Raw genomic sequence first — 15,589 nt, forward strand, 5'->3', positions numbered from 1 at the left:
AGTAGGTTGCGGCCTATATATATATATGTTGCGAGTATGAGGTTGACCGTACTATGTTGTGTGAGAGAGTTTGATGAAGCGAGGGAAGAATTTTGACTGCGGTCAGCACTCACTCGGCGAGGCGCGTACCTGGGAGAATTCGAGAGACCCATTGCGACTTGTCTGTCTACGTGGCACCCCATGTTAGCCCTACGCGTTCTGAAATTTTTAGGTGGAGGAAGATAATCTTGGACCACGTGTGTATTGTAATCCACGTGAACTTAATACAATTTGGCTAGGGATTCTATTTACTGCTACTCTCAATATTTAATGTTTGATTTGCTTTCAACATTGGGAGTATTTCTTAATGAATATATATATATATAACTTCAATTTAACACCCAAAATACTAATAAAGTGAGAAAAAATATAAAATATTTAAAATATTAGAATGTAAAAATGTCACCACTTTTTCTTCAACTTCAATTTCATAATTTTCATTGCTCCCTAAAAGCAACAGTTGATAAATTAATAATAATTTTTTATATTCAGAATCAACGTATGAAAGCTTTTCAACTACAAGAAAAATTTCAAATGGTCTCTCATATTCTTTGATTTTTAACATGTTCCATTATATCATGTCAAATTTAAGAATTTCAACAAAATATAAATTTGAAGTGATTTTGATAGTTAAGAATCAAATACTATTATTTATTCAGTATCTACAGAAAGTAACTCTAGAAAAAAAAACATTTAATACTACTACTTCAACATTAAGGAAATTATTACTACATTAAATTATTTTTTAGAATAATTAGTGTATATTATTTATTAGAAACAAGATAAAATTTAAACATCTATCAGTATGAACTTAAATTTTAAAATATTTATTTACAAAAGAAATAAATTTCATGAGGTTGAATACTTTTTCAGTATACAGTAATATTTTATTAAGCATATCAGTGCCCGTTTTTATTATGTCAAGATTAATTAAACATTTTCAATAAATTGTTAAAAAAAAATCGCTGCCTTGCATCCATCAATCGATGGGATTCAGTTTACCATTTCCGTAAAAGGATAAAAATGTAAATTGGTATAAATTATTCTAATGATAGTTTTTATTATATAGTTCTTGCAATTTTTTTATGCATTTGTAATTAATTTATTTTGAAATGTAGTAAGTGATGCGAGAATTATCACATGTTATCGAAATATTATAATACATTGATTGGACATTTTTTGAATTGATTTTTATCACGAAGTAATTTTTTATTTTGATCTTACTACTAAAATTCTTAGCTACCATAAAAATATCAAAAAACTACTATCAAGTAGCATATTATTAATCTCGCTATCAAATGGTATTTTTCTCCACCTATTTTACTTGTTAAACAGACGAAATTAATTATTTAATCGTAGAAGTATTAAACATTCTAAAAAAAAGTAGCTGAAGAGTAAAGAGACAGGGTTGGAGACATATGCCCCACGTGTATATTTTACGTCATGTGTGATGCTTATGTTCTCCCATTGTCATAATCTGATTCGATCATGACCTTTCTAATCCCGATTCAGAATGCCCCGTATGACCACAACCACCTGGTGCAATGCATTCCATCGTTTTCACTTTCCTCACATCAACTAATCCCTTTTATTTTCCCTTTAATATGTATAGGACTTCATGTTATTATTTAATAAGTAAAATTAATAAATAAAAAAGGTTTAATTATATAAAATGGAATGAGGGTTTCTTTTTTCTGGAGAGGGTCGGCAAAAGACAAAATTATACTAGTATTAAAATCAAGGTATCAGCAGTACCAACTAGATACAAGATAACAAAGTAAAGCTAAGTTACACAACAGTAAAAATCTACTCATAATTATATTCACCAAAAAAAAAGTTACTCAAAATTATGTATGTACGTGTAACTGATTACTCGTAACCGGTAACCGGTAACCATAATCGATTTATTCCTCCATATAATTGATTAACTCATGCCTTTCATACAGCCATCACAAACCTTGTATTCCAGCCAAAAAAAAAATTCACACGCCTGGTATAATCGACTATGCTTCTCCACATAATCAATTATGCGAGGGAGAAAAAGACTCGAGAAGCTCAGCATGAGCACGTGTCCGAAAGCTGCAACTTGTGAGGAAGAAGAAATGCGAGAAGCACAAAGTTGCAATGTCAAGATTTCCACACAAATCTTTGCTATCTTCAGTGGAACATGAAAACATGAACCCCACAATTTTTCTGAACATTTCTTACCTGTTTTCAGGCAACCAAGAGAACGAAAAAACTTACTTCCTTGTTCTTCCATCATATCCTCCTTCTCCACACTATTTCTTACAAAGCAAATACAGTGTAAGAAATGCTTTCACCAAATTACTAACCACAAATCAACAAAGTCATATTGCACTTGATAGATAAACTAGTTGAGAATGTTGGGGAGAAAAAGGCCACACCTCGAGAGATTGGTGGTGATAGGCCATTTGCGTAAGTGCTGGACAATTGCTTGTCTTTTAAATACATAAATAGTTACAATTTCTTGTGTTACTTTTTATTTTATGCATGTTTGGTTTGCTTTAATTTCGTCTGCTTATTTATAGTTTTTGTTTATGGTTAGGTTTAAATTTTCGGTTAGTTCTATAGAAAAGTTTAATGTTTTTGCTTATTTTAATATAATCACTTTTAATTAAATCGTTTTGGTTAATTAGAATTGAATAATCTACTTTTTCAATCTATGGTTGATGCAGCATGGCAAGCACCATGTTAGGGCTAGCTGGCCTGGGAGTCAATCGAGATCATATGCTTCATTGAAAGGGATATACAATTATATGTGAAAATTGAGTCTATTTATATCAACCTTATAACCCCATGATAATTTTTTTGTTAGTGTTAGATTTGGCTAACTTTAAAAAGTTTGTAATTTCGTATTTTAAATCTTTATGTATATCTTTTGCTCACAATTTACTAAAAAAACCACTTTGTATTTTTTACTATGAGATAGGTGTCTCGTGAACGTTGGGCCTTGTTGTTATTATTGCTTTATTTATATTATTTTAGATGCTACAAAATGAACAAATAGAATTAATTGATTATAAAACATTAATTTGTTAAATGATTTTGCAACTCAAAAAGTTAAAATATTAATATAAAATTTAATAATTATATTTCATTAAATTTCTTTTTATAAATTTTACCTTATGTCCTGATATTTATAGACACGACCATGCTTCATGAAAATCATCCCTCTAAAAATTAATGGGAGATAACTCTATTCCATGAGTTACGAGAAAGAAATAGACATCTTGAATTTTTAAAGCTAAACAAGGCTTTATCGGTCTTAACACATTTAGATTTGTGTTGAATGATTTAAAATTTAAAATAGACTTAAATATGTTTTTAATTTGAATAATTATTTTTTTTATTCCTAAAAAAATCTGTTTTTATTAGCTTTTCAAATTTAAAAAAAATTACTTTTAATTTCTTTTTTCATTACAACGGTCTTACAATTTGTAATGTGTTTTCACTCACATAATTTATTTTAAGAATTTTTTTAAAAAATATTTTTTGGCGGTTTAAAGCCGTCACAATAAAAATAAATAAAAACAACCACAATTTCACGTCCATTTTTTTTCTAGGTAACCAATATTCTATAACTGTCTTTTACATTAGTTAATGATGTCAAAAGGGATGTAGGAATCTAGGCAATGTACACATTTGATGCACTTTCTACATCAATTTAATCCAAAATTGATGTAAAAAGCAATTTTTCACATGGGTTTAAAATTGAAGTTAAAAACATCTCTTTTAATATTACTGGATTCAACATTGGTTCAAAATTGACGTTAAAACTCTTTTTCAATTGACGTTAAAGATCTTTTATGTAGGAATGCATATTCCGATGGTTTTAAATCAACAAAAAAATATTTTTTTAACAAATTTATTTTTAAAAAAATATTTTGGTAATTGAAAATTATGATAAATTGTAAAACTATGAACACAATAAAAAAAGGAATTATAAGTAATTTTTCATAAATTTGAGGAACTGATAAAAATATAATTTTTAAGAACTCAAAAAATAACTACCTAAATTTAAACAATTAAAAATATATTTAAGTCTCTAAAATAATATGAAAACATTAGTTAACATGAATTTAAATAAATATGTATATATTTAATGTATGTTTAGATTCCTGTCGGTTTATTAAGAATCACAGTAAAATGTTAGTTTTTATCTAATAGTACTATCTAAATATTTTATTTTCAAAATCTAATACTGTATCATTTTGAAATAAATGCACACTAGTTTTGTTATTGCACAATTTGTATTGCAAAGTGGAGTTGGAATAGCTAAACGGCTAAACCTCGTTTCCATTTGGATTCTAATCCCAGGAGTTGTTTCGGCTTTTGGGCTTTGTTCTTACGATGTATTTTTGGACTTCTGTTTCCGCTGTATCTTGTCTCGTTCTAATTTGCCCTGTTAAACCCTCGTGATTATGGTTAAAAAAATACACTAGTTTTAATTTTTAAATCTTTCCACTTACTGTTTTTGTATGATAAACATAAATATTTTAAAATATTGAATATATTTTTAAAAAAAAATTATGCAGAAGATTTGTAAAAAAAAAAAAAAACACTGTAGTATAAGTGTATAACATTATTACTTTATTATAAATTATTTTTGCCGATTTGATTTGGATACTCGTAAGAAGACATTGGGGAGTGGTGCACCGTGCACTGCACTAAGGTCCTATAAATTTGCCTAGGGTTTATATTAATCTTTTCACTGTTCCTCCTACTTTCCAAGCTTCGTGACACACTTTGATAAGGTACACTCTCTTATCTCTATTCATCTTTGTTTTTTTGTTAGCAAAGCAAAACTATTGTTTCTCGGGAAATTTAAGATAATTCAATTGGATAACCTGAACGAAAATCTCAATTTTGTGCTGTTGTCGGAGTGACTCAGAAAAAAATGCAATGCACGATTCTAATAGCATTATTTATGATACATTTTCTGCTGTTGAAGGTAGCGTAGGTTAATTTTCATTTTCAGTTTTTTGTGCAGCTCCAATGGCAACCTCTCAAATCACTTCATCATTGAGGAACTTGCCTGCATTTGAAAGGTTTCAACCTTCAACGCTTCGATTTCCTTCTGCTGGGCACGTCAGAATTGGGACACTGACACAAACCTCGTTTCCCTCTTTCGTTGTCAAAGCCGCCACTGTTGTCGCCCCCAAGGTCTTTATTGTCATTGTTATTAATGCATTTGATTAAATGTTTCAATGCTTCATTCTTAGGTGGACTTTGTGATTGATTCTTGACATAGATTATAATAAGTTTTGGCCCTTTGTATTGTTTCCAGTGTTTTAGTTTTTACATTCAGTTCGGTGTTACATATTTTCTGATTGTATTTCACAATGCAGCACACCACTGTTAAGCCTCTGGGTGATAGAGTACTGGTGAAAATTAAGGATGCAGAGGAGAAGACTGCAGGTGGGATTTTACTGCCAGCAACTGCTCAAGGCAAGCCTCAAGGAGGTGAAGTGGTTGCTGTTGGGGATGGGAAGTCGGTTGGGAAGAGCAAAGTGGATGTTAGTGTGAAGGTGATGTTACTATGTTGGCAAAATCATTGATGCTTCAATCTATTCTCATTTATTTTTCTAAATTTGGGGGCAGGAGATTGGGGGAAGGGGGTGTTTTCCTCTTAATTGCAAACTTATGTGATGCAGTTGTTTGTACAGACAGGTTTGCAGGTTGTGTATTCAAAGTATGCAGGGACTGAGGTGGAGTTCAATGGTTCAAAACATCTTATTCTGAAGGACGATGACATCATTGGTATCCTTGAAACAGATGAGGTCAAGGATCTTAAACCCTTAAATGATAGAGTCTTGATAAAGGTGTGTTACTCTCTAGATCTTTGTTTATTTTGATGTTGAATGTTAGGAGGAGAATTGCATTGGATAGTTTTTCAATCATATATTAGGTTGTTTTTGGCTAAACAACTTAATTAAGCCCTTATTCAATAAGTTCTAATCACAGAAGGGTTTTTTACCATAAAATTTGTTAGAATAAGGTGAAAAAGAGCTTATTTGATAAGCTACACCAAAAAGCGAATTGAAATAGGCCAAAAAGAGCTTACAAGAGACATAAGATATTTTCGTAAGCTTAAATAAGTTCCCCATAAGCTCTTCCAATTTTCCCCCATAATCATTTAATGCTCAAGGTGTATTGTTGTTCTGCCCATTTTGTATCTTGTTCTTGCCATATTTTGCTACAAGGCTGTGGCATTTACTGAACATGGTTTCTGCTTATTTTACATCCCTGTGGCAATGAATTAATGATGGTATCTACTGATTTGTTTAAATACTCCAGGTTGCAGAAGCGGATGAAAAAACTGCTGGAGGGTTGTTGCTCACAGAGGCAACCAAGGAAAAACCATCTATTGGAACAGTGAGCTTTCATGTTGTTAACTTCTTGTGTTGAAAAGATAGTGTAGTTACCCCCAAAAATACTTTTGAAAAAATTGCTTGAGTGGTCAGAAGAATGTGTTGAGAACTGATACTTGCCAGTATTGTATTTCCTTGTACTACAGTCCTAGATAGGTGCTATGGAGTAACAATACTTTGCCAGAATAATGTTTTCTAATAAATCTTGCTTATTTATTTTCTGAGATTAGTTCGTAATATTTTTGCTCTACTCTTGATGTTACAGGTGATAGCAGTTGGTCCGGGGCCTCTGGATGAGGAAGGTAATAGAAAGCCATTGTCTGTCGCCCCCGGGAATACAGTTCTGTACTCCAAGTATGCAGGGAATGACTTCAAGGGCAAAGATGGTTCTGACTACATTGCCTTGAGGGCCTCAGATGTCATGGCTATCCTGTCCTAGTCAGTATTTAGTAGCAAATATTTTTTTGTTCCCTAACCCAAAATTTTGAGTTAATGCCGAGGGAAATGGATATTTATGTTGTGAAGACAGCTTGAAATATAGTTGATTGCAACTCTGTTCCTTAGACAATTTTGCGTTAAATTGAAACGTTTGAAATATATTATTTTCTACGGCCTTTCAACTTCCCTCTCTTGTATGTGGACACACTTCCATGGCCTTAGCCTATTTCCACCGAATCCAATTAGAAAGCTTGTAAAGGCATCGTCCTCGTAAGGCATTTTACATTTGGTGCTTCAACTCAAGAATGAACAATTAGTCTGTATGAGCAACCAGTCAAAAGCCCATATGCAAATAACTTCATCGCAAACTTCGGTATAAAATTTATTGTTATTTTTAATAAATGTAAGATCCAGTAATTGCATTGCTTCGTAACGTCAGTCCTCAGAATAGGTAATTAACCCATTATAAAAAATTTAATTAACAGTTATTTATAATTAGTTCTTCGGTTTGATATTAATTTGGGCTGTTTTTTTTTTTTTTTTTATCACTGCATATTCTCACAGGTATATCTGCATCGTAAAACATGATACTGTGAAAATTAAGTTTTTAAAGTACAAAATGTCATTTTTAAAAATAACTAAAACGAATATTATGATAGAAGTCTAGGTGTAAATATTCTGTGTGACTAGAATAAAGGTAAAAGAATTTCCATTGAAATTTACAGGTGGAAATTGAAGGCATCTTGAAACTATTTGTCAAAGCTGTCTCTCTTGGACGCGCAAAAAGCTAATTGTAATTGAAGCACATTAATTCCAAAATTGAAGAGTTTAAAAAGAAACTGAGTTTTTCTTCATCCATAATGGACACCGTGGAAACATCGTAGGCACTTTATACAAGAGCTAGAATTGGCATGCATTCTTCGTTGTCTCAGGCTCTGGGCAATCACTTAGACACCAAACTTCCGTATACAACTTTAACCATGACAAGATTTACAAGAGATAAGTAAAAATTAATGTTTATATCAGAACGATCATATTATACACTAGCTGCCCTATCCTGTTGTCCCTTGCAAAAAATGAAAAAGAAATCCTAATCAAACAACCACAAGAAAAGCTGATTCCGAAGTTATAGGATCTGTAGCATTAATAGTGTAAGGGAAACTGCTCTTGCTACATTTGAGGATCTAAACTTTCTCACCATCAAAAGTGGTGTGGTGAAGAGAACTAGGATGCAGTTATGGGTCCAGTCCACCTCTAATACAATCCCCAATAAACTGCATCATTTGTAATGAATGTGTACTTTCCATTTGAGAAGCACCAACCAGAAGTTTTGTTAGGTTAAGAAGTTGGTTCTCCACCACCACTTGAAATGCACAAGTTGATCTCTCTTAAGCGTCAGCATTTGACATCATTACCTATTAAAGGAGGCAGCTGAGTTATCTTCATACTGTCCCCTCCATGCATTGCCACTGTCTGTCCCACTGTAAGCTTGATTGGGGATTGGAACATTACCACCTAAATCCCCATCCAAGCTCATTTGCTGCACTTCTGCAGATGACAATATCTTTATGCTCTGGACACAGCTTACAAATTCACTGCAAGGAATCATAAGTTGGTGGTCAATTAAAACAAACCAGAATTGCAGAAATAGTAGGCTTACAAATTATTAAGGACTTAGCTACTTACTCCCAAGGGTCATCACCAACAAGAAGAATGTCATTTTCATGATCCACATATACTAATTTCCAATCAGTCCTTAGAGGATCTTCTAGCTGCCCTTCAATCCCAAACATTCTAGCCAAATCATGCCGGAGTTCATCATATCCCTTGTAACGGGTAACATCAATACATCTTCCAACAGAGCCACGCTTTTGAACCTACAAAATTTGTACATCATTTTGAATTTTAATACACCATATAATCTCATAATTCATTTAACTTAGAGGCACACACACAATGCGGCCAGTAAATATACCAAATAGATTTATTTGCAATTGTCAAAAGAATGGCAAACCTTAGTATATGTTCGCATTCGTGGAGTTTGGTTAGCCCGCAAGCCATTATTATTATTTAAAACCCCAGTATCATTGATGCCAACATCACTTGAGCAACCTGGCTTGAAAGGCATGTTTGGCACTCCAAACGACTGTGAGCTGATGTCAGCAGTTGACAGCTCAGTTTCAATCTCTCTTGGAGCACCACCATAGTTAGACAACAAATTTTGAAGATCTTTTTGAGAGTCATACCCCGTTAGAAGCATAGTATCAGGGGTTAGACCATCCAGATTGGAGTCAAATGGTAAACTATTTCTTGGGTGTGATTGGACATCCCCTTCCATGCAGAAGTTGGAAAGTGGCAAGTTCTGCTGGACATTACCAGGAGGATCAAGACAGTAAGATGTTCCAGAAGAAGCTTCTAGTTGATCAGTAATTGTCCCTTTATACTTCAACTGGTCAGGTCCTTTTACATTGAGAAACTCCTGTTTGATCTGCGTGCCAGGCTTACTGTGAAGCTCCTGTATCAGATTACTAGTGGGCTCAACTATCAAACTTCCCCTTAATGTGGCTGGTAATTGCTGATTTCTTTTCAGGAGGTTTGGGGGAGTCACCTGGCAGTTATTAGTAGATGGAGAGGTTGAGCATGATGGGGCATCTCCCTCAGTTAGTGTAGAGGGAGCTCTAGTGATGGTAAGTGATTTCTGTGTATTCTGGGGATGGTTCATTGAAAGCTTCTGTGATTGCATAAGAGATGAAGATAAGTTGTTGCTGTTGAGAAGCTTCTCTGTTGAGAATGCGTTATTGCCTAGTTGTTGAGGTTGATGCTGAGATATAGGCGGCAGGGGCTGCGGTAATTGCTGGTTTTGTTGGTGAGTATTTTGTTGTTGTAGAAGCTGAGACAGCAAAAGTGGGGTAGACGTGGAAAGTAGTTGTTGATGCTGCTGCTGCTGCTGCAATTTCTGTAGCAACTGCAGGTGGAGTTGTTGCTCAGAGGGATTTTGCTGTAACATTTGAGTGGCTGGGGGTTGTTGTGGTGCTCTCTGTGGCAGGTTTTGCTGCAACAACTGCAATGGAGATTGTTGCAATTGTGTCTGCTGTTGTTGTTGCTGCCTCTGTAAGAGGCTAGCTTGCTGATCTATCTGTTGCTGAAATTGTGAGTCTTGTGGTAAGGATGTCAATGGCAATGTATTCTTAGTAGCTGACTGGATACCTCCTGAGAGTAACTGTTGTTGCTGAAGTTGACCATATGCCATTGGTTGTTGTGAAAACTGATTTGTAATCTGGTTAGAGGCGACTACCCCATTATTCATAATAGTAGCATGTTGACTTGACTGTTGTTTCTGAGGCTGCTGTCCTAGCTGCTGAGGCAGTTGCTGCCACAATGGCAGATTTTGTGGTTCAGGCAGTTGTTGTTCCCTCTGCTGCTGGAGATGGTTCATTGGTACTTGCAACAATGACTGTAGCTGCTGCTGTTGTTGCTGCTGTAGCTGCTGCTGCTGCTGTTGTTGTTGCTGTTGCTGCTGCTGCAGCTGTTGTTGTTGCTGCAACTGTTGCTGCTGAGGCCATGACACTGGAGACTGTTGCAACTGGTTGATTTGATTTGGTAGATTAGGTTTGTTTAATTGAAGACTTGGGGTAGAGAGGACAGGAGCTTGAAAGCTCAATAACTTGGAAGGGTCATCAGTGCTAAGGTTACCCTGAAGGGTATTAAATGGAAGCATTGATGGGAAACATCCTGATTGAGCAGCAGTGAGCTGGTTATTCTGCTGCATGCTCATCCATTGCACTAAACTGAAACCAGGAAATATTGAACTTGAGGCATCCTTCATGCCAAAGTCATCTCCAAGCCAGGGCACTGCTCTTTTGAAAGCATTTTCCATATCTGACTCATCATCTGCATAATCAATTGCAAGGATCATCTGTCACCACTTACCATGCACAATGATGGGAATAAGAATAAAATGCAGGTTTCATAAGTGGTGCCATTCAAAAATCATATTATAAACGAGGCTGTACATTCAACACAGAAGTAATTTGATTCCTTTTTTCATAATGCGAGGCTGACTCTATAAACAGTAAGATAATTGGCAACTATTAACTAACACATCTATTGTCAGCATTTTTTTTACAAGATATGACCATTAAAATGATACTCGATTTGAAGTAAGATAGATATTTGAATTGTTTACAAAAAGAAAATAATCAAAGAAAGTATCAGTAAAGGTAACAAGTGAACCACATAAATCAATTGTAGACAAAAGAAAATCTTCAAAATGAAAGCTGAACTAGCTAGGGGTGAAGTCTTGCTACCTGGCATTCCTGGTTGCCGGGGGAACTTTGGCCTAAAAAATGGAGGTGGACAAATGTAGAAAGGAGTCACCACTGGTTCAATTTCCCAGATTGAAACTCTACTGGGGCGTTCACCAGCTGTTGATTCATCCCATCCAACCTACCAATAATTCAAAAGATGTAATTGAATGATAGTGTAAAAAATCTTCACACTGTCAGTGCATATATTTTTTAGTCATAAACTTTTCTACAGTTTCTTTATAAAAATTTAACGTTTTGATAATACCTGAATATTGCGCCACTGTGAGCTTTTCCATCGGACAGGATCCAAGTCATTGATCCCAGTGATTGTCCCCATATATCTGCGTACCCCAGACTCCTCAGTTTCAAACATCATTCTAAATCTCATTCCAAGAGAAACTTGGGTGTACGTGACTTTGTTATACTTGGCTAATGGAACAACAAATTCAGAGGGGCTAGCCCTGTCAAATTCAAAGGAGCATTGTTCAATGGATGTCATGCCATGCCATGTCATGGTAATACACATATGCAGTATGCCAAATGTACCTTGGATTGTAAAATATAGTGAATGGGCTGTTATTTGCAGCAGCATGAGCAGCAGCAGCAAGAATGCCAATATGCATGCTGTCACTGGATATCACTGACGAAGAGAGTGCTGGTTGCTGTCTATTAGCACGCCTTATACCTAAAAGAAGATGCTGTTTTTCATCTCTAAAAATAACCAAAAACAATTTTGCTCAGCAACAAGGGGTCAAAATATTCCAGAATATCCACATGCAAAATATAATGGTATCTTACCTGATAAAAAGAACAGAATCTCCGGCAAACAGTCTTTTAGTGCTGACAAATACACTCCATCCAGTAGTCAATAGATGCCTCTTTGGTTGTCCTGTAGCCGATGTGCAACCAAGATTAGCAATTAGCATTCAAACTCTGTAAAAATCAATTACACAGCTTCTATGTTCACAATTTGGTCAAAACCACGCATAAGATTATTCTAAAAGTAAGAGTTTTTATTTTTTGAAAAAAAAAATCTGTTTTAGTTCAACCAAAATGATGTTGCATTTGAACCACTAAGGAGACAACATATGCCTTAGTGGTTTAGTTTAGAAAGCACTATATTTCAATGCTGACATATACCATATTAAGGACTATATATTAAAGAAAGATGGAAATGAATAAAGAACATGTTAAAGGGGAAATACCCCGATAAATATGTCTAAATGCCCATGTATTGTCGTGCAAATCCTTGGCAACAAGCTCCTGAGCTGGAGGTTGCATTGAATAATCCTATCAAAATAAACACGCTTACTGTCAGCATGCAAACTTCTTGGGATTCTATCTCAAGCTACAAAGAATAAAAAAAAGAAGCGAAAATGTTATGCTCGTACCAAAGGTGGGAATATTTTCTCAGCTGCTCTACGTGGCACAGAAAATCCACCATGAGTGCTAGTGTCACTAGCTGTAAGAGTTTTGCAAAAGAACTCAGTGGGTTGACGGTTTTGTTTGAGACCCATGTCTGATGCCAGTATTGCTTCTTTCTCATACTGTAAGAGCCAAATCAAACAAACTTTGATGTATTACACATCATTTGCTTGAGAGGACCTTAAATAAAAGGTGGGAAACAAATCCCACATGCAATAAACAAATTCTCAGATTGAACAGCTAACATACTTTGTTTACAGGTTGAAGGGTCATCTGTGCATACACCTCGTCAGTTTCAGGATCAGCCTGCTCCAAAATACATAACAATATTATACCATTGTATCAAATCATAGAGCAATTAAAATGGTATCAAATGCAGATCAGGAATGTCACATGTGGGAAGTGCACGTACATGCAACGCAACATTGTGAAGCATGCAAATCAACTTGGATGGAAGGTTAGGGTAACTTGGTATGAAGTCAGCCTCCTTTTGCATGGAAGCTGCAACCTGAAAGTTATAATAATCAAAAAGAAATTTATATCTACAGAAAGATCATGCAGTAACACTTATTTAATAGAATCATGGCATAAGAAAAATACTTGTTCACTGTGTCCTTGGGGGAAGTAAACCACAAGACTACCAACAGGAGGCAAAGAAACCAAAGGTCCAGCACAAGCGTGCCATAACTCTGAATTGATTGTCTTCCTTTCCCCTGTTAACAAAACAAACATAATGTTACCCCTTTGAACAAAAATATAACTAAGTTTTTCTCTAACAGTTTTCTTCAAGCATGCTATTGAAGAAGAGATGCAGAATTTCAAAAGGATATATTATATACTACAGAACACTAAAATTCATTAATAATCAATATTTTCTCAGGGGGCAGTAGCTTAATCACATATTTGCAATTGCCAAAAGGCATTTTTGGTGAAAAAGGCAAGGAACAGATCTTGCATATTCCTCTTGTATTGATATCAGTAGACCCATTACCCATAAAGAATATACTTAGAAGGTAATTAACTTCGGGTGAAAACCCTTTCCTTTTTTAAATTTTTTTATTATATAGGAATCATATTCCCTCTGAAGACTATCACGCAAACATATTCATCATTTCCCTTCTTGCAATGAAACTTCAGAAACAACATCTGACACTTTTGCACAATTTACCATATTATTACTACACCCGGTCACAAATCAAACTAAGTGAACAAACAACTCCGGAAGTTTAAGCAAAAGAACATCAACGACACAGCGAGATGAAAAGCAATTCTCTCTTCATCATCTTTCAGGAGAAAAATGCCAATTATTGCATATCTAAGAAAACCATTTTGGACACAAACATGTCAAATGCCCATATTTATTCCATCTAAAATGCTATTTGATTAATTTAACAACACAAAAGCAGCATTTTCTTTGAAGACAATCATCCTCGGAGTCACTGACCAGGTTATGTTTTATGATTGATGAAATAGGAAAACACAAGCAGAGAAAGAGAGAGATAGAGACAGGAATGATGAGGCAGTAAACTTTGAGAAAAACTCACCTTCGCCAGAATTAGGCAAGTAACCGTTGGATGGAGCCTTCATTACGACCTATAAAAAAAAAACAATGACCGCAAAACAAATTCACCACATGGCCTTTTCTAGCAACAAGATTTGCCCTTGTCCCACAGGATTTTCATAACAAGACAATTCAAACTTCAATTCGTCCAGCACTGCCACAGAAAACGAACACAAAATTGTCCACTCATATGGAAGAATAGGATCAACAAAAAAACTGACCCTTTTCCCTCAAATGCAACTAATTTCTAACTCCAACTTCCACACAGCACAAGCTCTCCAAATTCAACAACTTAACATCGAAGGATTCAAGTCACACCAAATCTCAAACAAATAGGACAAAACCCCCAGCATTGGAATCCATGTGGCTGCACAAATCAAAACGCCAAAACCAACACTTTGAGCTGAAATGAAAGCATCCGCATCAGCAAAGAATGGAAAACAAGTGAAGCTGATGATGTCCAAGAGGCCAAAATCTGTGCAGCAGAAAAGAACCCTTTCAATAACACCACCAGACCAAACAACAGAAAGAAAAAACAAAACAACAAAAAAGGCAACTTTGAGAAGAAAGAAAAAAAAAAGTGATGAAGCCCAAGTCCAAGATAATAAATATATCAAAGTATGACGTAAAGAAATCACCTTAGACCAGCAGCGACCATATTCATGAGCGTGGACAAAAGAAGAGAGAGAAGAAGTGACGAATATAGAAAAGCATGAAATGGGTATGCAGTGTTGTTTCTGGGGATTGAGGTGGCACAACAAGCTGATGCAGCAGAGAGATGAAAATGGAAAGAAAGAGAGACGAGAAAACAGAGACAGAACAAAAGCAAGACAGCTTTATTTCTGTGTATGTGAATGTGAACTGAACAAGCCGACATCAAATATAGACCAAAGCAGTTGATCACAGACAATAAACACAAAACACACATTTTAACGTTCCTCACTTTACACACTGCTGTAGTGCTGTTTATTTTTTCTTATGTTTTTTTCTATTAGTAAAAGGGTTAAAAGTGGTAAAACTGGAACACATCCTAGTATTATTCGACAAGACACAAATGGAGTAATCGTTTTATTTGCTGAAAATGTGAAGCAAGGTGAAATTGAGAAAATGTTAAATAGTAGCAGTAATTGAAATTGTTGTCATTTTAGTATTTCAAATGCATAATTTATCATCGTTATGATTTTAAAATTTTAAAATTTATTATTTTTATAATCTCTAATGAAACAAACAGTAAAGTTTAATGTGATTAACAAATTTCAATTTTAGATATTTATTTAACATTTTTGTAATTTTAAGATATTACTATGCAGTAAAAAAACTATTATGACCGTATTTCACAAGTTCAGCTGTTAATATGAGTTTACTAGAAGCAAATGACAAGTTGAAGATATTAACACGTGTTCACTCTAATGCTATGTTTATTTGGA

At 34.7% G+C, this 15,589-nt stretch overlaps 2 protein-coding genes across 3 annotated transcripts; one reads left to right on the forward strand and one right to left on the reverse strand.

The window, feature by feature from the left end:
* The first annotated feature begins 4,661 nt into the window (after positions 1 to 4,661).
* Positions 4,662 to 7,051, forward strand: LOC114382506 (20 kDa chaperonin, chloroplastic-like). 2 transcript variants are annotated; one of them, XM_028341976.1, is made up of 6 exons: positions 4,662 to 4,814; positions 5,039 to 5,223; positions 5,409 to 5,588; positions 5,727 to 5,882; positions 6,358 to 6,435; positions 6,697 to 7,051. In XM_028341976.1, exons 2-6 carry the CDS (start codon positions 5,056 to 5,058, stop codon positions 6,868 to 6,870), a joined length of 756 nt encoding a protein of 251 aa, XP_028197777.1. In that variant the 5' UTR covers positions 4,662 to 4,814; positions 5,039 to 5,055; the 3' UTR covers positions 6,871 to 7,051. The 2 variants fall into 2 exon arrangements, with proteins under 2 accessions (XP_028197777.1, XP_028197778.1); XM_028341977.1 differs by having other exon boundaries at positions 4,682 to 4,814; positions 5,051 to 5,223.
* A 606-nt stretch (positions 7,052 to 7,657) lies between these two features.
* Positions 7,658 to 15,125, reverse strand: LOC114382505 (auxin response factor 19-like). The gene is made up of 14 exons (XM_028341974.1): positions 14,801 to 15,125; positions 14,146 to 14,637; positions 13,202 to 13,314; positions 13,014 to 13,109; positions 12,851 to 12,907; positions 12,568 to 12,723; positions 12,382 to 12,466; positions 11,975 to 12,065; positions 11,723 to 11,887; positions 11,442 to 11,637; positions 11,177 to 11,315; positions 8,884 to 10,760; positions 8,556 to 8,746; positions 7,658 to 8,464 (listed from the first exon to the last, which is right to left on the reverse strand). Exons 2-14 carry the CDS (start codon positions 14,186 to 14,188, stop codon positions 8,281 to 8,283), a joined length of 3,393 nt encoding a protein of 1,130 aa, XP_028197775.1. The 5' UTR covers positions 14,189 to 14,637; positions 14,801 to 15,125; the 3' UTR covers positions 7,658 to 8,280.
* Positions 15,126 to 15,589: the final 464 nt, after the last annotated feature.

Source organism: Glycine soja, chromosome 13, assembly GCF_004193775.1.
Source record: "Glycine soja cultivar W05 chromosome 13, ASM419377v2, whole genome shotgun sequence".
Taxonomy (NCBI): domain Eukaryota; kingdom Viridiplantae; phylum Streptophyta; class Magnoliopsida; order Fabales; family Fabaceae; genus Glycine; species Glycine soja.

Excerpts from the sequence above, each read along its gene's own strand:
- LOC114382506 (XM_028341976.1), top strand. The coding sequence starts at position 5,056 with ATGGCAACCTCTCAAATCACTTCATCATTGAGGAACTTGCCTGCATTT. Across the intron at positions 5,589-5,726 it reads AAGTGGATGTTAGTGTGAAG|ACAGGTTTGCAGGTTGTGTA; the intron begins GTGATGTTACTA and ends TTGTTTGTACAG. Across the intron at positions 5,883-6,357 it reads ATGATAGAGTCTTGATAAAG|GTTGCAGAAGCGGATGAAAA; the intron begins GTGTGTTACTCT and ends TAAATACTCCAG.
- LOC114382505 (XM_028341974.1), bottom strand. The coding sequence starts at position 14,188 with ATGAAGGCTCCATCCAACGGTTACTTGCCTAATTCTGGCGAAG. Across the intron at positions 13,110-13,201 it reads CCCAAGGACACAGTGAACAA|GTTGCAGCTTCCATGCAAAA; the intron begins GTATTTTTCTTA and ends TATAACTTTCAG. Across the intron at positions 12,467-12,567 it reads AGAAAATATTCCCACCTTTG|GATTATTCAATGCAACCTCC; the intron begins GTACGAGCATAA and ends TTATTTTGATAG.